The sequence below is a fragment of the Leuresthes tenuis genome, unplaced genomic scaffold (assembly GCF_036924035.1).
Source record: "Leuresthes tenuis unplaced genomic scaffold, fLeuTen1.0.hap1 SCAF_13, whole genome shotgun sequence".
NCBI classification, from domain to species: domain Eukaryota; kingdom Metazoa; phylum Chordata; class Actinopteri; order Atheriniformes; family Atherinopsidae; genus Leuresthes; species Leuresthes tenuis.
The window spans coordinates 20,794,371-20,821,922 of NW_027325367.1; the positions used below are offsets into that span (position 1 = coordinate 20,794,371).

A 27,552-nucleotide genomic window follows, 5' to 3' on the forward strand; every position below is an offset into this window, starting at 1 on the left:
TAAAAACGTCCAAGTCTAAAGTGCACTCACTAGTTAACTTAGGCTATTTGACAGTTAATGACTTTACTGATAACATAGGAAAATGGAAAAAAAAAAAACCTGTTGCTGCGCAATTTGCTATGAAAAACAGGTCTATTACTGCATTTTAGAGGACCAGTGCTACCTGCTGCCCAACAACAGATCGGAGAGCTAAGATCCGAGACGCACGTCAGGTGACTGAAGCGTCCTTTATTATTGGTCAGCTGTGCTCCATGTTTATTTCCGGAAGTAAGTTGTTGTCAGTCTCTTACTTTCCAGACTATCGAACCACAAATTAACATCACTGCCCCAACAGGTAACCAATTGAAGATCGCCTACATTGAAACAACTTGAACGCATTTGTGTAGTCGAGGAAATAGTCACATAATTTAAATTAATCGTGTTTACGCTTGCAGACGTAGCCAGCGTTAGCCTGTAGCCGTTAGCTATTGCCCTGTGTAGCTTACGTAATGGACTTGTTCAACAGATAAGAAACAAAAATCCAAATTTGATACTATTTGTAACTGCCTCAAGTGACGTCTGGAAGTTAGGATGAGTTTTGATTGTTTAAGTAAGTTTACATGGGTACGTAAACGTGCCAACGTGGCTTGTTGTACCCACCGCAAAGATTAAATGATGTTAGCCAGTAGCTCACATTTGCTAGTTATTGCCCCTTGCTTAATAAATCACTAATTAAAATGAACGACTCATCAGAGAGAGTATGATATTCATTGACTGTACAACAAAAGGCATTAGTCCCAAAACTCGTTTATTAACATGTTCTCATACTGTGTCTTGTAGCCTCGTTACTGTGTGTCCAGATCCGCAGAATGGCACATTGGTTTCATAGAAACCCACTAAAGGCTACAGCACCTGTGTCCTTTAATTTCTATGGAGTGGCAGGGAGTCCCGCTGCCAACAAGATATGCAAGTACGTATTTTCTCCTCTTAAAACAGAGCAGCATTATAAGTACAGACAGAATGAATGCTTTGGCTTTGTCAAGGCTCCTTAGCCTCTCGCGTACTAACATGACCACTGGCATGGTATCGTTATTTCTGTTTGATCTCAGTTATCTTTTCACCCGATACATCGGCAATGATTTGTTTATACGTAGTTCGTGTGAGGACGGTAGGTATCCACCTGACACAAAGCTTTAGTTGATGGCTGTTTGACACATTTAGTGACCTGAGGACAACCAGGGAAAGACTGTTGGAGATGTTCACTGATGTCACCTGCAATTCAGAGATGATAAAGAATGCCACAGATGCCTACTTCTCTCTGCTGCAAGGCAAGTTTACATAACAAATATTTCGGTTCTTTTATTCTCCTCTATCTCTTTTGAGATCACTATGGTAATTTTATTACATTATTTTTATTATTTCCTATTGTTTTTTTTTATTTCATCCTATCATTATTGTTCTATTTTAAATTTTAAGTAATTGTCAAATATTTAATAAATACCTAAGTGTATTTTGTATGACCATTTGATATGAATTGTGTTTCCGCATTTTCTTTTGCCTTCTAACATTGCATTTTATTTTATTTTTTTAACTTTGCTTTGCACATAACCAGCTGCCTCTGTTTTTCTTTCTTTTTTTTTTTTTTAATAAAACACTGGTTTTATAAAACAAACAGGCTTTATCGTCTTCCTGGATGGAACTGCACAGGAGAACAAAATGAGGTTCATCCAGAACTTTAAGTGGACTGACACCCTACAAGGAAACACACCAAGGTAAAATATTACAGTAAATACTCTTCTAGGCAGGTGTGATAGTGGGTGAAAGGACCTAATGTTCACCAAAGAAAGCTCAGCGGGTTCAGTCATTGCAAAACATTATATCTGTTGGCAGTAAGTATAAGGAGATTCGATGTCTCTGAAATTTACATGTAAAGCTCAGGGGAGAGCTGATCTCTTTTTTTTTTTTAGACATAAAACAATACAACCCCATTTCTGAAATAGTTTGGATTCTGTTTAAGATGTAATATAAAAAAAAAAAAGAATGCAATGATTTGCAAATCTCGTAAACCAATATTTTATGCAATGAGCATCACCATAGTAGCAGCAAGTGGCAGCAGCTCTGATGATATTGTGAGTAATTTGTTAAGGCTTTCCACTGAGTTTATTTTCTACAAAAAATATATTTTTTGAGAGATTTTTCTTCATTAGTTTTGAAGCTGTGCTTTATTACCTTGTATGTGTGACATTTTTATAACATCCGATACCAATGCAAGGGAAGAGTTCTTTACCTACCGGAGCTTCCCAAAACTAAACTGATGCCTGGAAAAAGACCCCAAAGCCTTGAGAAGTTGAAGAGGAAACAACATGGATGTTGGGCAGGAGGAAGAAGCAGAAAGAGGTGGAGAAATTTTAACCATTTCTTTTTTGATCCTTATTGAGGATGTGAGATCACCAGCAAATAAAATGGGCAAGAATGGTATGCTGCCAAAGACAGAGCAGGGATATTGGGAATGTTGTATATATTATGTGTGTCACTGAAACATTCCAGCAGTTAACACACCAACTGTATAGAGGGTACAAGACACAGTATGAGGTCAGGTTAATAATTCCAGCAGTTGCATCCACAACAGAAAATGCAACATTGTATTTACTCTATGCATACAGGTCCTTTTCCTGTCCTCCATTTGGAAAATCAGACCACAATCTGATCCTCCCCATCTCCACCCATCCTCCAGCAGCAATGTGTGATCAAAAATGCTTTGAGATAATTAAAGAAAAAATCTGAAGGGGTTCCGTCAACCCATAGATTGGAATGCTTTCTGAATCACATAGAGATGATATTAATCTAATTAAGTATGTCACAGGCTGTATAAACTTCCGCCGTGTGCAGACTATCATCCCCACAAAGACAGATTCTTCCCTTGGAACAAGCTCTGGATCACTAGTCACTTAAAAAAAATGCTGAACATGAAAAAGAAAGTATCTGAGGAGGGAGGCAGGTAGTTACTGAGGAGATTAAATAAGATAACTAAAAGAAGAGATGAGAGAGGGCAAATAAGTATACAGAAAAAGACTGGAAAACAAACTTCAGCAGAACAACAAGAACAATTTGTGGCCGGGCATGAAAAATATCATAGGCTTTAAGGAGAGGGGGTTCAGACCGATGTAAGTGTGGATAGAGCCAGTTAACTGAATATTTTTATCAATAGGTTTAGCTCAGAGCAGCACTCAACATTCTCCTCCCTCTGCCTCCATCTACAAAGACCCCACACCCTTCCTGGACCCACAGACTTCCTGCCGTACCTCTACAGTGTCATCCTTCACCTCAGTCATGGAGCTTAACACAGCCTTACCAACATCTCCCCTCACATCAGGACACGCTGAGACCTCCTCTGCCTACTCTCTATCCTGTCTGTCAGTCAGGTGAGGAGGGAGCTGGAGAGACACATCCCTGAACCAGAAAAATAATGTGTATTCAGATGGTGTCAGCCTTGTGGTCCTGAAGGCCTGTGTGGGGCAGCTGTGGGATTCTACAGCACCACCTCTTCAACCTTAGCCTAAGTCAGAAGAAAGTTCTAGAAATCTCATCTGCCATCAGTGAATACAGACCAGTTACCCTAACATCCCACGTCATAGACTTCTTGACATAGTCAAGACCTGAGAACAGTCTCATCTGGACAAAGCAGCCCTCACTAACAGGATCATGTTCTTGATTACGCCAGTCGTTTTTTATACCATTCAGCTTCCAGAAAATATAAGCTGATGCCTCTCCAGTCCCCTGTATTATTGATTATCTGACAAACAGATCAGTTTTATGTTTGAGAAGATGGTCAGGAGCACTGCAGGGGACTTCCTGCACAAATCTGTCATTTCCAGAAATACTTGGATGACTCTGTAGCCTTAATACAGGGAACTTGATCAGTCAATTTGAGGCATGGTGTGGGGACAGTCACCTCATTTTGAGTGTGGATGAGACAAAGGAGACGATTGTGGATTATTGGAGGAACAGGAGTAAGCCAAACTCTTTCTCGTCCTGGATTAGGATGTGGAGGAGGGCTACAAATATGTGGGTGTTTACTTAGACAAGAGACTAAATTGAAAATACACGTAATAAATACAAGTAGGAGACTTTTTCAGCTCCACTGCAACAGATAAGGGTACAGGAGGTCCTTACAGCCCACATCATTAACTCCACACACCAAAAACTCCATCTTTTTAAAAAAAATATATAATGACTAATAACTTCTGTAAGATGCTCAATGATTTCCTTTAGGATTAATTAGGTATTGAAATAGTGAAAGTGAGACATTTTTATATTTCATAAAAGAACTAATTGCTCATCTTTAGTTTGATGGCAGCAACACCCCAAAAAGTTCAGACAGGGCCATGTTTATCACTGAAGCTTCTTCTGTTCTTTTAACAACAATCCTGGACTGAGAACTGAAGAGAGCAGTTACTTAACTTTTAGAGAGAAATATTGTCTACTGAGCTAACTGCTCAGTTGTCCTGGGTCTTATTAGTCATATGTTTCATGATGTACTAAATGTTTTCAGTTTATAAAAGGTTTGGATTGTTGGCAGGCTAGTCCAGCACCTGGACATCTACTATAAAGCCATGCCCTACAAGGCTTACCTGAACGATTCCTTAGTAGGGACCCAAATTGCCAGTTTTATAGGCACTAATGCACCTCCATACCATCAGAGATGCAGGATTTTGAATTGAGCAATGATAACAGCTTGGGTGGTCTCCTCCCCCTTTGAGCACTTGGCAGACATGATTTCCAAACAGAATTTAAAATTTTGATTCTTCTGGCCACAGAAATCTTCCATTTTGCCTCTGTTTAAAATTATCTTTGTCATGGAGAAGACAGCAGTATTTCTGGGTCATATGGGTTCTTCAATGATGTGCGGTGAGGTTCTTGGCTGGTGAGGCACTGACTCCATCAGAATTAGATTAACAAATATATGAATTCAACTGAGAAGATTATTCAGTGACTATGCCTGTCAACTTTCTCAACAAAATTCAGTTCAATTCAGTTTTATTTATATAGCACCAAATTACAACAAATGTCATCTCAAGGCACTTGAATAATATAGTCCAATTCAAGACAATTGGAATTCAATTAATTGTAATCATAATCCACTGAAATCCAATTGATTAATTTAAAAAAAATCCAATTCATTCATGTAGAGCCAATTCAAAAACAATATCCTGGATAAGGAAACCAACAGACTGGACTGAAACTTATCTTTAGTCCAATCTCCCGTCCTGAGCATGCCTGTGGCGACTGTGGAAAGGAACGACTCCCTTTTAACAGGTAGAAACCAATGGCAGAACCAGACTTGGGAAGGGTGGCCATCCGCCTCAACTAGCTGGGGTTTGAGAAGACAGAAAAGAGGGGGAAAAACACCATAACACCATTCAAAGGATACCTGTTGGAACAGGGAAACACAAGTTAATAACCACAATAATGTCACATGTACATAATATCATTTGAGAAATTAAACAGGGAAAATAGGGCAAAGGGAGGAAAGGTGTGACAGATGAGGTCCCCCAGCAGTCTAAGCCTATAGCAGCTTAACTATGGGCTGTTTCAGGATCACTTGAGCCATCCCTAACTATAAGCTTTATCAAAAAGGAAAGTTTTAAGCCTAGTCTTAAAAGTGGAAAGGGTGTCTGCTTCCCGGACATTTACTGGCAGCTTATTCCACAAGAGAGGGGCCAGATAACTGAAGGCTCTGCCTCCAGTTTCTACTCTGGGAGCAACAAGTAAACCTGCAGTTTGGGAGCGAAGTGCTCTGTTTCAAAAATATACTACAATGAGATCTTTAAGATAGATCTCTGGCTGCAGCATTTTGGATCAGCTGGAGGCTTTTCAGAGAATATGTGGGACAGCCCAATGATAAAGAATTACAGTCGTCCAATCTTGAAGTAACAAATGCATGAACTAGTTTCTCTGCATCACCCTGAGACAGGATGTTCCTGACTTTGGCAATATTACGAAGGTGAAAGAAGGCAGTCCTAGAAACCAGTTTTATATGTGCGTCAAATGATAAATTCTGGTCTAAAATAACTCCAAGGTTCCTCACTGTAGAACTGGAAGCCAAGGAAATACCATCTAGAGTAACTATATAACTAGACAATTTCTCCCTGAAGCGCTCAGGTCCAAAGAGAACAACCAGTTTTGTCTGAATTTAAAAGCAGACAGTTCTGAGTCATCCAGGTCTTTATGTCTTTAAGACATGCTTGTAGTTTGACCAACCTATTGGTTTCATCTGGTTTCATAGATAAGTACAGCTGAGTATCATCAGCATAGCAATGGAAATTTATACCATGCTATCTAATAATGTTACCTAATGGAAGCATGTATAGAATAAAAAGAATTGGTCCAAGCACAGAACCCTGAGGAACTCCATGACTTACTCCAATGTGTGAGGAATATTCTTCATTTACAAGAACAAACTGGAATCTATCAGATAAATACGACTTAAACCAGCCTAATGCAGTTCCTTTAATCCCAATAACATGTTCAAGTCTCTGTAACAGAATGCTGTGATCGATCGTATCAAATGCAGCACTGAGATCCAACAGGACAAGCACAGACACAAAAGCATACAGGAGCTCAACATAGTTGCCACAATTAGCAGAGTCTGTGTTTTCATAATTTCCACGAAATGCCAGCTGCTGTTTGGTAAGGAAGCAGGTGGCATTGATGAGCTCCATCAAAATCTCTCGGTTCTCTTTTACTTTAGCATTGTGGATGCTGATGTTCAGTCTCCGCTGTTTATCCAAAGCCAAGTCGATCCTGGATCCCAAAAGTTTTTAGCACGATCTGCTTTGAATGTGAGTGGTAGACTGCTCATGTTTGCTGAGGCTTCTCTGCAAATTCTTCATGTCACAATATGCCATCAGAGTCCAGACATTGCCACAGGTTGAGAAAAGAAGGCAGAGAAAGCAGAAAAGGCGGTTCCTTGCTGGACATCCACACAGCCAGTCTTTTCGTGTGTACCACTCTGTTTGGGTAATCTTATGTCCTGTATTCTGAAGCAAACCTTTCAGCTCTGGTGTTAGTCTTCCTTTATTTATTACCTCTTGGACTCTAAGGTTGTAGCTAGTTTGCTGCCACTTAAGCTAGATTTATACTCTTCCAGAACGTCAACCATGTCGACGTGACGTCGTCATTGAGCATTCGAAGTTCTGTGTCGAGGGAACACGTTGCTCTACAATTCACAATGCCGGTAGGGAGGTGTGGCTGTATGTTTGTGTGGTTTCAGGGGTTATAACTGAATCCTTGCTTTTTCTTCCGGTCACAGTTAACAACAGTAAACAATGGCAACCGAGGTGGAGCAGCTGTATTTGCAGTTGGAGCTTATCAATATTGAAAAACAAATGCTTAAATTGCAAATGCTGAAGCACAAGTGACAGAGAAGACGTTCGCGGGGGTGGTCTGTACGACCGGCAGAGGCTGGGAAAGAGTGAATTTACAACCTGGATAAACAAATGCACTTTAGATAATTTCGAATGTCAACGAGCTTCTTCGCCATATACAGCCTTTATGACCGGAAAAGGCAACTGCCGGAAATTACATTCTGAATGGACCAATCACAGCCCTAACTACACATCGCGTATGGCCCACATCTACGCGATGTGTAGTTAGAATTTTTTGGAGGTGCACGTCAGGCTACGGCGGAGGGGTCCACGTTGACGTAGCTACGTTGTCGAAATGACGTTGAAGCATGACTATGACTTACTATGCAGCTGCGGAGTAGCATGATAATTTCTCGGCTCACGAGTGCCCCCTACCTTGAGGCAAGAGAACTGCCGGCCTCACCCATGCCTCGCTGCCGTTGTAAGATCGCTGAGCACACGAAACAGGTGACACATATATTATATACATCAGCTAAACAATGGAAAGTCAGGGGGGCATATATTATTATATTATAAATGTATAAGTGTTTGAAACATTTTATTGGTGACATACAGAGAGACAGTAACAGGCTCTCATTGCATGGCAGAGCACAGTTTGTGAGGGATTGTGCAATCCAAGGTGAGGCTCATTTTGCTGCTGCCTCACTGTGCATCTCTTTCCCTTATTTGAACAGAAAATGTGAAAATTCAGTGATTTTTTTTTTTTTCTTTTTTATAAAAAAAAAGTTAAATGGAAAATCAGTTTATAGTTCAAACCATTTGATAAATATAACCATTTAATTTATTTGTTTATATATTTTGTCCACAATCTCTCTATAATAATAAACAATTATAAATCACAGTTGTAAGTTGAGTAACGTTATTCTGAAAGTGCTCTAAAATAGATGAATGCAGTTTTTTACAGATTGCTAAACTCTGACACTGACTCTCTAAGGTGCTCTTTTTATATGTTATGTCACTGAACTGCTGCGAAATAACCTCATTAGTTGCAACATGTTCCTCCCATTGTCTCTTGTCATCAAATTCCAGATGAGCTAATATTTTTCATGGAATTGTGAATTGTTTCACTTTCAACATTTGATGCTTTCTATGTTCAATTGTGAATGAAACTATTTTCTTGAGATTTGCAAATTACTGTGTTTTGTTTTCTTGACATTTTTTACAGTGTTCCAACATTTGTGGTGTTGGGTTTTAAATAAAAACAGTTATTTTGAGTGGAAGTGAACTTGTGAAATTAAGTCATCTCAAGGGTATCAAGTACCTTGTTGGATGTAATATTGTGTGTGTGGGCAGATCTTTTGATTAAATTTGCTTTGCTGTAAGATGTGTTGCATCACATCCTGTTGCTTTGTGTGTGCACTGTGATATTTCTTGCTCCTCTTGAACTACTAATAATCACCTTATTTCTCCCTATAATTTACACATCTTGCATAGTTAACTCTATCATATACTTGTTATATTCTAACACTCACTCTTACAGAGCTTTAGTCTTTATTTTTCACTTTTTAGTGGTTCTCTAGCTTAGCATGGCTACCAGTTCTCTTCCTCGATCTCCTGCTTTCACCTGCTCCGTTTGTCAGATGTTTAGTTACTCCTCTGCCTCCTTTAGTGGTAATGGTACATGTAACAAATGTAGTCTTTTTGTAATTTTGGAGGCAAGGTTATCTGAATTGGAAGCTCGGCTCTGCACTGTTGAAAACCACCCAATAGCGAGCCAGGCCCCTTTAGCCAGTGCGGAGCCAACTAGCCTAGTTAGCTCTGTTATTCGTCCCCTAGCAGATCCCAAGCAGCCGGGACTTAAGAGTGGCTGGGTGACTGTCAGGAAGAGGAGTCATAGTCCTAACGTCAAGCCCGTGGTTCACTATCAACCTGTCCACGTTTCAAATAGATTTTCCCCACTCAGCGACACACCCGCTGTGGACAAAACCCTGGTAATTGGCAGCTCTATAGTCAGAAATGTGGCATTAGCGACACCAGCAACCATAGTCAAATGTATTCATGGGGCCAGAGCGGGCGACATAAAATCCCATTTAAAACTGCTGGCTAAGGATAAGCGTAAATACGGTAAAATAGTTATTCACGTCGGCGGTAATGACACCCGGTTACGCCAATCGGAGGTCACTAAAATTAATGTTGCATCAGTGTGTAATTGTGCCAAAACAATGTCGGACTCCGTAGTTTTCGCTGGACCCCTGCCAAATCTGACCAGTGATGACATGTTTAGCCGCATGTCCTCATTCAATCGCTGGTTGTCTAGATGGTGTCCAGGACACAACGTGGGCTACATAGATAATTGGCAATCTTTCTGGAGAAAACCTGGTCTGATGAGGAGAGACGGCATCCATCCCACTTTGGAAGAAGCGGCTCTCATTTCTAGAAATATGGAAAAACACAAAAGGAGCAAATCCTCTTGTGCATAAAAAAATTTTAAACAAAAACTTTAACTGAAGAAAAACATCAAACTATTAAATGTGGTTTGCTGAATATTAGATCTCTCCTTTCGAAGTCTCTGTTAGTGAATGATTTGATTTGTGATCATCATATTGATATATTTTGTCTTACAGAAACCTGGCTGCAGCAGAAGGATCATGTTAGCATTAATGAATCAACTCCCTCTGACTATTTAAATGTTCACGTTCCTCGAACCACAGACAGAGGAGGAGGAGTGGCAGCTATCTTCAGATCAGGGTTACTAATCAGTCCTAGACCCAAGATTAGTTTTAGCTCTTTTGGATCTTTGATTCTCAGTTTTTCCCACCCAAAGTGGAAATCACAAAAACCTCTTGTGTTTGTTGTTGTATATCGTCCACCTGGCCCTTATTCTGAGTTTCTCTCTGAATTCTCAGTTTTTATCCCAGTTAGTGCTGAGTACAGATAAAGCCATTGTAGTGAGTGATTTTAATATTCATGTAGATGTTGAAAATGACAGCCTAAATATTAACTTTAATTCTATATTAGATTCTATTGGATTTTCTCAAAGTGTTCACAGACCTACTCACTGCCTTAATCATACCCTTGACCTTGTGCTGACTTATGGCATTGAGAGTGAACAGTTAGCAGTGTTCCCTCTGTCTTGTCTGACCATTTTTTAATAACTTTTGATTTTACATTACTTGACTATACGGCTTATGAGAAGAATTTTACATATAGAAGGTGTCTATCAGAGAATGCTGTAACCAGATTTAAAGAGTTGATTTCATCATCCTTTTCTTCACTGCCATGTGCAGATATGACAGAGGACGGCTACCTAAATTTTACTCCAGTAGAACTTGACTCTCTTGTTGACAGCACTATAGTTTCAATACGTACAACACTGGACAATGTTGCCCCTCTGAAAAGGAATCAGTCAGAAGAGGTTGGCTCCTTGGTATAATTCACAGCTGCGTGCGTTAAAGCAGACTGCAAGAAAGCTGGAGAGACAGTGGCGTTCCTCTAATTTAGTAAAGCTAGAACTGCTTATTATCCATCATTGATAAAAGAGAATAAGAATAATCCCAGGTTTCTTTTCAGCACTGTTGCCAGGCTGACAAAGAGTCCAAGCTCTGTTGAGCCATGTATTCCTTTAACTCTCAGCAGTGATGATTTCATGAGATTATTTATCAAAAAAATTGTTTCTATCAGAGAGAAGATTAATGGAATCCTTCCCACTATTATCACTGATGTATCATCAAGTAGAGCAGCTTTAGAACCTTATTTGTATTTAGACGGCTTCTGCCCAGTTGATCTCTCTGAGCTAACAACAGCAATAGTCTCTTCTAAACCATTAACTTGTATTTTAGACCCAATCCCAACCAGACTGTTCAAGGAGGTTTTCCCCTTAATTGACATTTCCACACTGGATTTGATCAATCAGTCTTTGTTGAAAGGATATGTACCTCAGACTTTTAAGGTTGCTGTAATTAGACCTTTACTTAAAAAATCTCCTCTTGATTCAGAAGTGTTGGCTAATTATCGACCTATATCCAATCTCCCTTTTTTGTCTAAAGTTCTTGAAAAAACTAATTGCAGTTCAACTTTGTGATCATTTACATAGAAATAATCTGTTTGAAGAGTTTCAGTCAGGATTCAGAGTGCATCATAGCACAGAAACAGCACTGGTGAAAGTTACCAATGATCTCCTGTTAGCTTCTGATAGCGGACTTGTTTCTGTGCTTGTCCTGTTGGATCTCAGTGCTGCATTTGATACGATCGATCACAGCATTCTGTTACAGAGACTTGAACATGTTATTGGGATTAAAGGATCTTCATTAGGCTGGTTTAAGTCATATTTATTTGATAGATTCCAGTTTGTTCTTGTAAATGAAGAATATTCCTCACACATTGGAGTAAGTCATGGAGTTCCTCAGGGTTCTGTGCTTGGACCAATTCTTTTTACTTTGTACATGCTTCCATTAGGTAACATTATTAGACAGCATGGCATAAATTTCCATTGTTATGCTGATGATACTCAGCTGTACTTATCTATGAAACCAGATTAAACCAATAGGTTGGTCAAATTACAAGCCTGTCTTAAAGACATAAATACCTGGATGACTCAGAACTGTCTGCTTTTAAATTCAAACAAAACAGAAGTTGTTCTCTTTGAACCTGAGCGCTTCAGGGAGAAATTGTTGAGTTATTGTTGGGTAGTTAAATTGAGTTATTTTTTACCAGAATTGATCATTTGACACATATATAAAACTGGTTTCTAGGACTGCCTTCTTTCACCTTCGTAATATTGCCAAAATCAGGAACATCCTGTCTCAGGGTGATGCAGAGAAGCTAGTTCATGCATTTGTTACTTCAAGATTGGACTACTGTAATTCCTTATTATTGGGTTCTCCCACATATTCTCTAAAAAGCCTCCAGCTGATCCAAAATGCTGCAGCCAGAGTTCTGATGAGAACTAACAGGAGAGATCATGTTTCTCCAGTTTTAGCTTCTCTTCATTGGCTCCCTGTTAAATTCAGGATAGAATTTAAGATTCTTCTCCTCACATATAAAGCACTTAATGACGGAGCTCCATCATATCTTAAAGATCTCATTGTAAAGTATTTTCCTAACAGAGCACTTCGCTCCCAAACTGCAGGTTTACTTGTTGTTCCCAGAGTTTCTAAAAGTAGAATGGGAGGTAGAGCCTTCAGTTATCAGGCCCCTCTCTTGTGGAATAAGCTGCCAGTAAATGTCCGGGAAGCAGACACCTTTTTCACTTTTAAGACTAGGCTTAAAACTTTCCTTTTTGATAAAGCTTATAGTTAGGGATGGCTCAGGTAATCCTGAAACATCCCATAGTTAAGCTGCTATAGGCTTAGACTGCTGGGGGACCTCATCTGTGACACCTTTCCTCACTTTGCTCTCTTTTTCCCCCTGTTTAATTTCTCAAATGATATTATGTACATGTGACATTATTGTGGTTATTAACTTGTGTTTCCCTGTTCCAACAGGTATCCTTTGAATGGTGTTATGGTGTTTTTCCACCTTCTCTTCCCTCTTTTCTGTCTTCTCAAACCCCAGCTGGTCTAGGCGGATGGCCACCCTTCCTGAGTCTGGTTCTGCCAGAGGTTTCTTCCTGTTAAAAGGGAGTCGTTCCTTTCCACAGTCGCCACAGGCACGCTCAGGACGGGAGATTGGACTGAAGACAAGTTTCGGTGCAATCTGTTGGTTTCCTTATCTAGGATATTATTTTTTGAATTGGCTCTATATGAATGAATTGGATTATGATTACAATGAATTGAATTCCAATTGGCTTGAATTGGACTATATTATTTAAGTGCCTTGAGATGACAATTGTTGTAATTTGGCGCTATATAAATCAAATTGAAATTTAATTGAATCTTTTACAGGTGCTAACTTTCAATCTTGGGAGTTGTGACTTTTTTTTTTTTCCTTTTCTTTTATATCCTTCTGCCTGCCTCACGTCTGTTTCAATAACTCTACAATCTCTTCTTGCTTGACTCCTAGTGCCCAGCAAGATGCAGTCTTTGAACTGGTCTCCATGGCCTTCAACGTAGCCATCTGGTACACCAAGTTTGCCTCAAGACTTGCTGGGAAGGAAAAGTAAGGGCCTTTGTTATTATATTGTTATATAATTTGTACAATTTAAAACCTTGCACTTTTTAAGTTTGAACTGCTTGTGGCCTACTGACAGTTATGTCTTGTCTATTTCATAGCATAACGGAGCCCGAAGCCAAAGATGTTCACAGAAGCTTGAAGGTTGCTGCGGGAATTTTAAAAAATCTCAAGGTGACGCAGATGTGCAGAGCAATAACTTAAAGCAGTGAAACTAGAATTATGGTTCCACTCTTTGTCTCCATCACATAGACATCGTACAGTTTTGAGCTAAGTTCACAGCAAAGGAAAATCCTTTCGGAGACAATCCTGTGAAAGGACTTTTTTTTAGCATGTCTTTTGTCCCACTGCACAAAAAACTTAAAATCTCACACACAGCTTATTCTCTCAATTTTCTTGTTGCAAATACTAAAAAAACAAACAAACAAAAAAAAGTGACATCAAAACCCAATAAGCCTTTTCGTCTTGGCATCTGTTCCATAGGAGGTCCACATCCCTCGGCTCATCACCCCAGCTGAAAAGGGCAAAGACCTGGAGCCCAGAGTGATTGACGCATATATTATCCAGTGTCAAGCAGAGGCTCAAGAAGGTAGCAGCAGACTCCATCAGGAGGGATAAAATATTATCTCAACAGCATTCCCACAATTGTTTTTCTGTTTCCCTTTATTTTTCTTTATTCTTAGTTCTTCCATACTTTTTTTTAAGTTTAACTATGCCTTCAAACTTTCACCGATTTCAGTAATTTTGGTTAAAATGTAGGAAAAGTTGTCCTCTTTCAGCGAATCTACTAAAGAGCTCACATTTACAGAGCGAGAGAAACCTTTCAAATTCTCTCACCAGAGACCGGTTCAACTGTGTTCAACTCGCTGCCGTTTCAAAATATTTCACTCCATTGAAATAAAAACTACTTTACTGCGTTCCTCTAACCCTTCTGGCTCTTACAGTCTTCAAATTATTTTCCTTGTTCTTACGGTTTTCTCACAGGAGGTCATACTATCCATTCAGCCATTTCTGCTGGTTCTACTTGGAGGGAGTTTGTTAAGCCGCAGCTGTTTACAAACATTTTTATAACTGTGATAACATATCTCTTCTACTACTCTGCTACATATTACACTGCAGCCATTTTAACAATTACTCACTTGGCTTCTGCTATATTTTCACTATTTGTAGCTTTCTTAGCATGATCAGCTATCCTCATTCAGCTCATTAGCATTCTCACTGCTCTTTCGCAAGCACAGCTTTTTATCTAGTTCCAACATCTTAGTTCTTCCCTATGTTTTTTGTCGTTTAACTACTCCTGAATACTTTAACCAAGATCAACAATTTTGTTCTCAAAATGTTCAGCTTCTTTAGGAGAAGGGTGCAGTTTATTTCTGACTTTTATACTTTTTAAAATATATAACTTTTATTTTTGATCCTTGTTTTTTATGAATGGGGAGCCAGCAGAGGCACTGATCATTTTCAGCTTTTTCTCATATTCAACTAAATTCTCAAACAAATTCCTCTAACTTTCATAGTTTACTTATAGAAACAAATTATACCTTAAAATGTAGGAAAATTTGTCATCTTTCAGCCAATGTAACTACCAAAGAGCTGATTTTCAGCTATGAGCCTAGAAGCAAGAGAAACTTTTCAAATGATCTCACTAACTCCAATGGAACATTGCTCAGCCATTTTAACTATTACTCACTTGACTATTACTCCAGCTCCTTTCAAAAGTACCTTTCAGGCCTTTTGAAACTGCAATAACTTTCTGCTAAATTTCAAAATTAAATTTTTTTTGTTTTAGCATGGTCAGCAAATCCCATTCAGCTCATCAGCATTCTCACTGCTGTTTTGCAGGAACAGCTTTTTCTAGTTATACTTTTATTTGCCTACTGTATATATATATATATATATATATATATATATATAGAGAGAGAGAGAGAGATTGTTGCATTTTTTTTAGTGCTAGCAGTTTCACATCCAAGACAAGTGACCGCTTTCTAAACCTGAAATAATACATTAGTATATTAATGGTTGTGTGACATGTTAGTGCTGTGTAAAGTAATACCATGTTTCCATTATTTGTTTTATGTCCCGAGTCCACTGATGGCAGATGAAAATAGAATAGAATAGAAAAATACTTTATTCTTCCCCTGTGGGGGAAATTCAAAAATCACCACTATTACAAATTTGCATCAATGTATCAGTTATTTTTGCTTCGCTGTTTATTTACAGTGACAATTGCCAGAGCCATTGAACTGAAGCACAATGCCTCGCTTATTGCAGCTTTGGCATTTGAGACAGCAAACTTCTATCAAAAGGCTGGTTAGTGTTTTTACATATTTTCATTTGTTAGTAAAAGTAGAAACAAATTTCTCCAATCTTTACTCTTCCTTATTTCATTTTAGTAAAATTGCAGATGCAGAGGCCATTGACATTTTACACAGGGCTATTAACACTCAGTATTTCTCTCTCTGCAGACCACACACTGAACACTTTGGAGCCAGATTGCAGCAGCAAGTGGAGGAAGTATCTTCAACTGAAGCAGCACTTTTACATGGCTTATGTAAGTCCATGCGTCTGGTTTTGATAGGGATTTGGAAGAATGCCACTCTTTACACAAACATTACACTTGTTCTGTTTGCAGGCGTACTGCTATTATGGCCAAACGCTGCTGGCCAGTGACAAGTGTGGTGAGGCTATAAGATCCCTACAGGAGGCAGAAAAGTGTACGTATATACATGACTGAGCCACATTGTTTTTTTCAACAGATTTAACTGCATACTGTACTGGTGTATATTTTTACCTGTTAAGTATCTGCTCATTGAGTTAGATTTTTAAAGGAATCCTTAGCAAACACAATCGTTTTGTCTCATTATAATTCAACATTTGAGTCTTACCACAAAAAAACAAGCCAATTAGACAAATTTCATGACATTGAGAAGTGTTTAGTGATATTATGAGTGTATTTATTCTTCTTTTCCGTTTCCTTGGTTAAAATGCTCACTCCTCACCGACACATGTATCTGTAACATGATGAATGGCATGTCTGTAAGTCGTGACACAGGTGTTTCCTCTGCATTTGCTTTCTGCGTGTCTCAGCTTTATTTTTAGACGCATGGTTTGACAAGTCAAATCTTGCTGGCTTTCTGTCCTGTGCATTGCTTTTGTATTAACAACAAAGATGTTACTGTTTAGGTTACTCCCGTGCTGAGGGGCTGTGTAAAGAGTATCGTCAGACCAAAGGCCCGGGTACCACAGCCAAACCATCTGAGCAGTTGTTCTTCCTCAAGCTGGGCAGCCTCATTAAAAACACACTTGAGAAGTGCCAGAGAGAGAATGGCTTTATGTGAGTCAGTCTGAGCACTCACATACACACAAATGCACGTAGACTCAGATGTAGTGCAGTCTGTTAGTCTTTGTTGTAAACGTGTTATCTCTTAAGCGATAAACATTATTGTAGTTTAGGACAAACATTTACACATTTTATATGTGCAAAAATTATTCATTTATTTCGATCAGCAGAGGGAGTTTCATACGCTAAACACTGCGAATCACTCTCATTTCTTTGTGTGAACTGACATTTTTACTGTAGCACATTGTTTCAGTTGTTGAAAAGCCTTTTGCTCAGCATCGGCAAACATCACTGTCACGTGACACATGGTTTTTGACAACACTGAGCAGTATATATCCTCAGGCTTTTGTGACCTCATACTATTTATGCGGTTACATTAGCAGCAGCTTGTTGTTCCTTACCAGCTCGCCTCCATCAAAACCAAAGCTTACAAACTCAGAAACACTTCTCCCTTTTTTCATTAGCATATTTCTTTAATTCCTCAGATACTTCCATAAGGTCCCAGCTGAGGCGCCCCAGCTGGAGCTGAAGGCGAGCTACGGCCTGGCTGAGCCACTCCCCTTTGAACTGCCATCTCTCAGTGAGCAGTGTACTGCTGAAGTCTACGCCACATTTGATCTGACTAAGGGAGCCAAAAATGACAAGGTAGGACTCTGTTACCATATGCCCAAAACCTCAAAAGAATTATTATATTTTCAGGTTTCATTTATCAGGAATTGTGTTAGTGCTGAGCTGGCTCTTAGTCTTAGAGTTGAGTTAAAGATCTTTTGATTATTCTACAATAATCATTAACATTATGAATTTAATCAATCTACAAAAGTAGTGGTACTTCAGACACTGGCCACTGCTAATGTTTAGTGTTTTAATGTTGGGACTTGAGAGAGCCTCAGTACATGGCTACCTTTTTTTGTATGTTTTAACTTGAATGTATATAAATCCTGTAATATATATAAATCCTCATGTTCAGCAGTTGATACATACATTGTGCTATAATTACTAAATTTGAACTGACTGTTTTGCCACCAGGCCAAACCCAAGGATGAGGAGGTGAAGCCAGTGAAAGAGCCAGATTTGAAGCCTCAGAAGGATACAGGCTGTGTTATTTGCTAACCTTTCCATTTTTTACCTTTTCAACCTCATGCTAGTCTGTTATAATGACTGCTTCTGTTTTCCTTCTTCCATTGGAAACTTCTGATTTGATTTTTTTTTTTTTTGCAGTATCAGTCCATGATGTTTTTACAATAATGCTGAAACACATGCATTGTTCTTAGATGTGAGCAATTACCCTTACATATACGAGTTTGGTTCACATGAATTCTGTCATTGGTTGCGTGTTACACACTGGATTCCCCTCCCCTTCCGCTTTCTGCCTGTAGGTGCTTCAAAAAAACAAAGGAAATTTTGACTGAAAAGAAATAAAAGACCTATGTGCTGAAAAAAATAAGTTATGAAGAAGAAGAATTTTGTGCACAAAGGTGTAGTCCTGGTTCTTTTGCTTAGTAGTATTTAAGATCTACAATGTTTACAGTATTTGTAGTCTAGAACACTTATGTCGGGGCTTCATGCTGTGAAAGACAATTTGTTTTAAACAAGCTACAGTGCTTTTTTCCTTTCATACCAGACTGGTGAGTTGGTGCTGCCAGGTTGGTGAAAAGACGTGTTAGAGCCTGTATGTGGCTATTTCCCCAAAACATCCTGCATGAAAGGTACTACCTCCACTAGGGGTCCTTAGGCAAGACCCCCTTACCCTATCTGCCTACCTGTAAGTCACTTTTGATAAAAGCGTTTGCCAAATGCATAAACATAAAACATTCAACTCAAAAAGTTAAATGTAAAAACAAAATGGTTTTGCACAGGTCCTGGTTAGTAATGTAAAGTCAGCTGAAAGGACTGTTTTGTTGTTATTATTTAAAAAGCATATGGTGATAGATAATCCTAGATATCAATAGTCATGTTTCCACCCAAAAGTGATTGGAATCATTGGGAAATGTGCATTAAAATAAATTTGAATCGTGTGTTTCCATCAAAAGTACGGACTTTGGTGAAAACTACTAACTCGCACCAGTTTTCCGCAGGTTGGCATGACAACCAGCCTGTAAACGTTTTACCGGCTTCCCGACCCGTAGTGTATCACCATGGAGAGAGAACTTGCCCCTTTATTAAGAATCGGGCAAGTGGTATTGGAGCGGTCTGTCCAGTTAGTCCTGGCGATTAGATGGGCTGTCATGAGGAGAAGGCTGCAAGAGGTGTTATTTAATGCCCTTGCCCAAGCAGAGATCGGTCTCTCTCCGCCGACGCCCTTATGTGTGGGGAAAGAAGGCGTCAGCAGGCAGGGTTTCTGCAGGTTTCAACCAGTCAAATTTAAGACTTTTTTAAGACCGTAATGAATACAATTTAAGACCCATTTCACAACCATACTGGCAAAAAAGTACAAAAGGCATGAAGGAAACTCGGAGGCCCAGAATTACTTGCAAAGTATGTTTTTTTTACAGCTCTTTCACATTGCAATACAAAATGCTTAACCTAACTAAAAACACCATAAGCCTCTCTATTGTGAACTAATATTTGTTCTACTGTTAACTCGCCCCCTCCCCTCATTTTTGAATTGCAACACTTCAATGTAAACAAAGTGATGAAGAAGAAGTGGGTTGTGAAGGGCCATATTAATGGAGACATGAAAATACAGTAACATTAGGTGACTTGGTGCACAGTAATGTGATTTAAATTGTGTACTAACATCATGACGTTAGGGTTTCTCAACAATTTCATGCGTGTGTCATTGCATGTAGCGTTAGATTGCTCTCGTTTCCTGTGCGGAATCCAGAGATCCATCGTTAACGGGTCACGGGACATCGCTTATATGCAACAGCAGCTTGTCACTATGACAGAGAATATATGTAGTCAGATCGGAGTTTACGTGTGTCGGTAACAGCGCACACGGACGAGAGACACCTGCCTGGGTGTGAACACATGCCGGGTGTGCCGTGCTGCCGGTGATCCCCCGCTTCATTAAAACACCGCAACGGAGCAATAACAGAAAAAAAAGATGTCGTACGCCAACACACCGGGGCGCACGCACAACACACTAACTAGTTGTGCTCGATAAATTCTGACCGGGGTGCACAGGTACTTTAATTCAGTTTTGTTGTTATAGCGTCCTCAAAAATTGAAATAATTAAAAGCGAGTCTGAATTTGTTTGCATTTGTTTGAAATAAAAGTAACGTTAATACATTTTTAAGACCTTTCAAAATCGCATTTTAGACATTGTAAGGCCTTAAATTCAAATTATTGGATTTTAGACATATTAAGACTTTTTAATACCCCGTGGATACCTGGCAAGATTTCTGGAGTGTATTGGTGGGTCAGCATTTCACCCCCAACTGTTAAGGATAGCGGTTATTTTTTTCTCCTTAATTAAAGTTAAAAATGCCACAACTTCTTCCTCCTTCCATACAAACCTTCCGTTGTCCGCCATGTTTGTTGTCTTGTGAGTGACCCGCAAACACCGGAAGCAGTTGGGGTGAAAGTGCACTATGTTAGACTTGATGCGAAACAGCTGTTTCCATCCCTTTCGAATCAACCAAAACCCGGCACTAGCGAGCGTATTTTCATTTGTGTGAATCAGGGGGACTTTCATTCTAATTATGGCGTTTCCATCATAATATATGGAAAACTAAACTAAACTATGGAAGTAAATCTGTGTCATCGGATTTTGAAAGAAAAAAAGTGATTGAATTTCTAGTACTGAATATTTATGCATTGAAATTATGTATCTGAAAGTATGTGTTTTTCAATGTTAAAATATTCAACTGTAAAAAATTCCACCCCAAAAAATTCAGCCGCAAAAATTCAACCACAAATAATTCAACTGCAAAAAAATAAACCTAAAAAATTCAACCACAAATAATTCAACCTCGAAAAATTCAACCGCAAAAAAATCGATGTTGAAATATTCAACTGTAAATAATTCAACCTCAACATCCGAGAACCCAAGGAAGAGCAATCGATTCTGGATTCAAGATCGAGAGTGTACGTCAAGCAAAAGGAGCGAGCACGAGTCACCACAATGCAACTTCGGCTTGACATGGTGACCATATTTTAGCCATCTCCAATAATAATGGGGCTTCGGTGAGTGTTTTAACTCTTCTTTATGCCATCAGTGTGGTTTGTCTCTGTAAGATTATGTAATAGACAGCTGACATTTGTATTGGACATGAATTATTTGGGGTTGAATTTTTTGCAGTTAAATATTTTAATGTTGAAAAACATTCAGATACATAATTTCAATGCATAAATATTCAGTGCTAGAAATTCAATCACTTTTTTCTTTCAAAATCCGATAACACAGATTTACTTCCATACTAAACAGGCAGATGGAAATGCACCTAATGGTGCCTTTGGCTGCAATGTTCCATGCATTTACTTTTTAAAATCTCTGGTCCTCGAGAGGTTTTTCCTAGTTGTACACGACTCAAATAATGGAAACTGATCTATTAAATATGCTAGAAGCGGCCCTCAGAATATGAACCTGGATAAAAGCACTTGTAACATCCTAAAGGACTAAAAAAGAGACCTCTGTATTAGATATTTAGCACCACATGAAACTTGATTTGAGTTATCCAGATGAAGGGCACATTGGAAATTGCATTCATGCGCTCCGTTTGTGTACTACCGATTGAAATGCTATGGTTATTTGAATGTATGAGGTTTGGTTAGAAAATTATCCTAAAAATAATGATTTATGAAAATGGATATCAACAATGGACAGAAAGTCGGCTGCATGTGTTTATTGCTTGGGACTTTGGTTTGTTTTAGCTGTATCAGTTTACAATCATTATTTAGATCATATAACGTATGTGCTATAAATCTTTTTTTTTTTTTTTTTACTATTTTAACTTTTCATTTCAGGAAACTTCATTTCTATGGACATCATTCTTTAACATAAAGATTTGAAAATATTGAGATATTTCTGTTATGTAATGATATTATAACAGACAATTTAATACACTTAAGACAGTATAAAGTGCTACGTAACTCGTGTTTTTGGTGGTGTTGATTTAAATCTTTATGCAGCAGTAGATATATCTGAGTAGTCACTGATTTGTGTAATGCTAACTCTTGTAAGATTTTCAGTACCTTTTGTCTATAGCGGATACAGTGTATGAACCATGTGTATTGAGTGTCAGTCCCTTCCTTAAGGATAGACTGGGACATGGAGACTACCAGATTGTAAGTCTGTCTGTGTCTAAAATAATTTGACGTCATCCTGAAGAGTTCCTTCACAGAAATTGCTCATACTGTCGGATCTTTTCCACTTTCAGAAAGAAAGTCGTGCTAAATAAAGCATAGCTATCAATTGCTGGAACCTTGTATAAACTGTAATATGTTGCTTATGTGTACTAATTTAACCCATGTGTATTCTCCCTTATCTAAACCTGACTAAAAGAGTAGTTAAAAGCAGATATCTGCTGAACTTCCTCACTGATGTTTTTATAGCACATTGTAACATCTTTGCACTTTAACATATAAAGTTATGCAGATTTGTTTGAACTGAAAAAAAATGTGTTCATTACCCATGGAGCAGTGAATTTAATTTTTGTAGTAATGAAAGAATCAAACCAGTCCTTTATCCTTTAGCAGACAATTGTGTATTATGAGGGAGAGTCACATCATCATTGCAGTGTGCACTCATGTTGCTCCTTCCTCCTGTAATGGTGTCCTTCATATAATATGTAATTCATATGGTATTAAATCCAATTAAATTTTTTTTTATCATATTATGTCTTGTTTGTCAACGTAAGCATGGTTTAAAATTTTAGATACAAAATGGCATTGTCATATTCAACTGAAGTGAATGAGGGACTCATTTTACATGATAATGATAATTCTGCTCATCTGATGGGAACATCCATAGTTTACCTGGTTTACCATAGTTACCCTGAGCATTCATGCCACATGCAGCAGCTGAAGTCTTTCCTGTAGCTGGATGGGATTCAGGTTTGACTTGTTTCTGCATCTGTGTTTCACTCCCCCTTCCCTTCAACTTTTTCCATTGCACCAAACTGTTAATAAGAAGGCATAAAAAGCCATAAATGTCACCTCACATTTTGAGTGTTGTTTTGTCTTGTCTTGTTTTCAGGTTTTAGGTTAATTTCTGGTCATGTTTTTGTCCCCTGTCACGTTAGGTTCACTTAAGTCACCTGTTTTTGTTCACAGCTGCACTCCATCACCAATCACCTCCCTTAGTATTTAGTTTCCAGCTTTCCCCAGTCACATTGCAGAATCCTCACCTCACCTTTCCCCATGGTTCTCGGTCACGGTTTGTCAGGTCAGGTTTAGCCTCTTTTGCTTCCAAGTCATAGTCTAGTCTTGTTTATTTATTCCACTACGATAGTCTTGTTTTGTTTGTTCACAATTTAATATTTTTTTATATCCGGCTCATCCACGCCTTTTGTTCTCGTTTTTTTTAAATAAATCAAGTTTTTGTTTAAGTCTGCATCTGGGTCCTCCCTTCCACTCCATGCACTGGTTGCATGTTACACACTAAAATGAAAAGAAAAAAAGCAGATTTAAGAAACCAAATTCTGAATTTAGAGTCAATAATAAATGTATGTTCACAGAGTGACTGAAAACAATGGGCCTCATGCAACAACCGTACATACAAACAAATTTGCTCTTAAGTCGTGCGTACGGGTTATTTAAGAGAATTTGCACATTCGCCAATGTTTTCGTATTTTAAGTTTTCTTTCAGGTACGAACAGAATTTACAAGTGATTCAGACCTGTCGTAGGAGTTTCGTAAAATAGTCCGCTGTTATTCAAGTCAAGTTCGCGATAATAATGGATTGTATATTACTTTGAAGCAACCATAGATAAATAAATATATATATTATACCCCATAATTATGCTGATGTTATTCTGTTTGACTTAAATTATGCACTAATTAATGGGTAATTTGACTCTGTATATAACAAGGCTGTGATGGACTGGCGACCTGTCCAGGGTGTACCCCACCTCTCGCCTGATGACCACTGGGATAGGCTCCAGCCCCCCCACGACCCGACTGATGGATTAAGCGGGTATAGAAAATGGATGGATGAATATAACAAAGCCAATGCCTTGATAATGGCTGCACTGCCAAACATAATCGTAGCACTAGACCAGGGATGTCCACATCCGGTCCTCAAGGGCCGCTGTCCTGCAGGTTCAGCACACCTGATTCAGATCAATGCATCATGCACAGGCTTGTGCAGAACTTAACAATCTTTCGAAGAGATCCATTTCATCTGAATCAGGTGTGTTGGAGCAGGGAAACATCTAAAACCTGCAGGATAGCGGCCCTCGAGGACCGACTTTGGACATTCCTGCTCTAACTGAATGTGTAGGACTGGCTGACTGTGTGTGAGCTAGATAATCTGTGACATAATTTAGTTTTCCTTGACAACCCCTCCATCAGTAAATGGCTTTTTGTCTTGACCCAAAATCCAAGCAACTCTGAGGGAACATCCATTAGCACGTTGTTGGGCAGTGAATGAATGGGTCAGGATCCTGGTTGATTGCTCATACTGGTATCTGAGAATGCTTATTTTCTGTGACCTCAGTTCAGACTTGAGTGGATATGTTTTCATGAAAAACTTTTTGTTTTGTCCCATAGTGGCGTTTCACAGTGGCACTTTTAATGAGCGCCACGATCTCTGAACATATGAGACACACTGGTTTTGTGGTCCCAGAGGGAAGAATGAACAAGAATGAATCTGTCCATTCCGGGTTGAAAGCTCTATTTTCACTATCCTCTTTTCTCTTCTTAGAAAGTGCCATTACATTTCTCTGTCTCGCGCTCACTCGTCTCTCCATGTCTTCTCCTCCCTGTCTCGCGCTCACTCGTCTCTCCCTGCCCTCTCCTGCCTCGCGCGCACTCGTCTCTGCGTGTCATCTCCTCCCTGTCTCCCACTCACTTGTCTCTCCATCTTCTCTGTCTCCCACTTACTCGTCTCTCCGTGTCCTGTCTCGCACTCACTCATCTCTCCATCTTCTCTGTCTTGCACTCACTCGTCTCTCTGTCTTCTCTCCCTGTCTCCCACTTACTCGTCTTTCCCTGTCCTCTCCCTGTTTCCCACTCACTCGTCTCTCTCTGTCCTCTCCCTGTCTCCCACTTACTCGTCTCTCCGTGCCCTGTCCCACCTCTATCGCGAACTTCCCTTTTCACCCGTTACGCGCCTCTCATCTCTGTTCTCAGAGTCAAGCTGCTGTTTACACAGATTTGATTGGCTGAGCAGCATCATGTGGGGTGGCTTAACTGGGACGTGAAATGCCCGGTCAAAATGTAGAATCCCTCAGTAATTTTATTGATTATAGGTCTGGGTCCGGATAGGACGGCGTCTAGGTCCGGAACCGGACCGCGGTCCGCCTCTTAGTGACCTCTGCATTAGAGTATATACATTCTCAGCGTCTGACTCTGGCTTAAGCATATATAGTTGCAAAGGTTTGTGGGCAGCCATGACCAGTGCTCGTGCTCAACTGTTGTCATAGCAGCCTGACGCCGAATCGAGGGGCGGAGTGAGCACTAGAAATCCGACCACCTCAGAGCAGAATGTAACAGAGAGGGTTGCTGTTTTTGATCCGTGAGGAATTTGACCAAAACATTTCACAGATATGTTATTAAGGTTTCTGGGAATTGTGTGAACTGGTGGAAAAGGGGTATAATGGGGACTGGATAGTGTAGTGGTAAGATTGCGACCCCTGCATGAAAGGTACTACCTTCAGTAGGGATCCTCAGGCCCCCACCCACCCACCACATGACGTAACTACTTTAGAACAGTTGGTAACAATAGTAGGCAACTTAGGCATTTTTTAGTCCACTTCACTTTCAGTTTGGTTCTGTCTCTTCCTCGTTTGTCTGTAGTGGACTGATGAGAGGTGCAGACAAGGTAGAGCTGGTCGGGTGGCAACACCCATTCCGACATCCCACCATTCCGACATGCAAACGTCCCACCATTCCGACATACCGCTATTCTGACATTCAAACGTCCCACCATTCCGACAAGGCTTTCAGTATAAGGAAATGTGCGTTACTCAACAGGCGAGTCCCTTCTTTCTGTTCATGCAATTTATATGTTTAACACATGTTTACAGATAAGCGTTATTAAAGACACAAAGTCTCGGCAACTGGAGGAAGAGAAGCAGACCGCAGTGGTTTTCAATCACACACTCCAATGCCACTTGTTTCAACTTCCGAAAATTTAATCCAGGAAAAAAAGGCTTACAAATATGGACCGAAACGGCTCCATAACACGCACAAGAATCCAAAAGAAACGAAAGTTAACTAAAAGAAAGCAAATAAACAGCACGAAGTGGTCAAAATTGGTTTTACGCATGTCTATGTGCGTCTGGCACATGCGTCTTCGGGCTCTCCCACGTTGGTTTGTGGATGAAAGCTATATGTTCAACTGTAATGTCATGTAAAAAAAAAGCTCCTCGGTGGCAAGGCCCCGGGGGTGGATGAGGTCCATCCTGAGTTTCTCAAGGCTCTGGATGTTGTAGGGCTGTCTTGGCTGACACGCCTCTGCAGCATCGCGTGGACATCGAGGACAGTGCCTCTGGACTGGCAGATTGGGGTGGTGGTCCCCCTCTTTAAAAAGGGGGACCGGAGGGTGTGTTCCAACTATAGGGGTATCACACTCCTCAGCCTCCCTGGTAAGGTCTATTCGGGGGTATTGGAGAGGAGGATCCGTCGGATTATCGAGCCTCGGATTCAGGAGATGCAGTGTGGCTTTCGTCCTGGCCGTGGAACAGTGGACCAGCTCTATACCCTCGGCAGGATCCTGGAGGGTGCATGGGAGTTCGCCCAACCAGTCTACATGTGTTTTGTGGACTTGGAGAAAGCGTTCGACCGTGTCCCTCGTGGAGTCCTGTGGGGGGTGCTCCGGGAATATGGAGTGCCGGACCCCTTGATAGGGGCCGTTCGGTCTCTGTATGACCGGTGCCAGAGTTTGGTCCGCATTGCCGGGAGTAAGTCGGATACGTTTCCGGTGAGAGTTGGACTCCGTCAGGGCTGCCCTTTGTCACCGATTCTGTTCCTAACTTTTATGGACAGAATTTCTAGGTGGAGCCAGGGCGTTGAGGGTGTCCGATTTGGCGACCTCAGAATCAGGTCTCTGCTTTTTGCAGATGATGTGGTTCTGTTAGCGTCGTCAGGCCGTGACCTTCAGCTCTCACTGGAGCGATTTGCAGCCGAGTGTGAAGCGGCTGGGATGAGCACCTCCAAATCCGAGACTATGGTTCTCAGCCGGAAAAGGGTGGAATGCTCTCTCCGGGTCGGGAATGAGATCCTTCCCCAAGTGGAGGAGTTCAAGTATCTCGGGGTCTTGTTCACGAGTGAGGGACGAATGGAGCGGGAGATTGACGGGCGGATCGGTGCGGCGTCTGCAGTGTTGCGGGCTCTGCACCGACCCGTCGTTGTGAAGAAGGAGCTGAGCCAGAAGGCGAAGCTCTCTATTTACTGGTCAATCTACGTTCCCATCCTCACCTATGGTCACGAGTTGTGGGTAGTGACCGAAAGAACAAGATCGCGAATACAAGCGGCCGAAATGGATTTCCTCCGCAGGGTGTCTGGGCTCTCCCTTAGAGATAGGGTGAGAAGCTCAGTCATCCAGGAGGGGCTCGGAGTAGAACCGCTGCTCCTCCGCATTGAGAGGAGTCAGATGAGGTGGCTCGGGCATCTGGTTAGGATGCCCCCTGGGTGCCTCCCTGGGGAGGTGT

General features: G+C 40.3%; 1 protein-coding gene across 1 annotated transcript; it reads left to right on the forward strand.

Moving 5' to 3' along the window:
• The first annotated feature begins 227 nt into the window (after positions 1–227).
• Positions 228–22,177, forward strand: brox (BRO1 domain and CAAX motif containing). Its single transcript, XM_072362621.1, has 13 exons — positions 228–334; positions 820–949; positions 1,201–1,307; positions 1,655–1,751; positions 13,347–13,442; positions 13,556–13,628; positions 13,938–14,043; positions 15,675–15,764; positions 15,920–16,005; positions 16,087–16,168; positions 16,638–16,788; positions 17,280–17,439; positions 17,821–22,177. Exons 2-13 carry the CDS (start codon positions 849–851, stop codon positions 17,902–17,904), a joined length of 1,233 nt encoding a protein of 410 aa, XP_072218722.1. The 5' UTR covers positions 228–334; positions 820–848; the 3' UTR covers positions 17,905–22,177.
• The last annotated feature ends 5,375 nt before the right edge of the window (positions 22,178–27,552 follow it).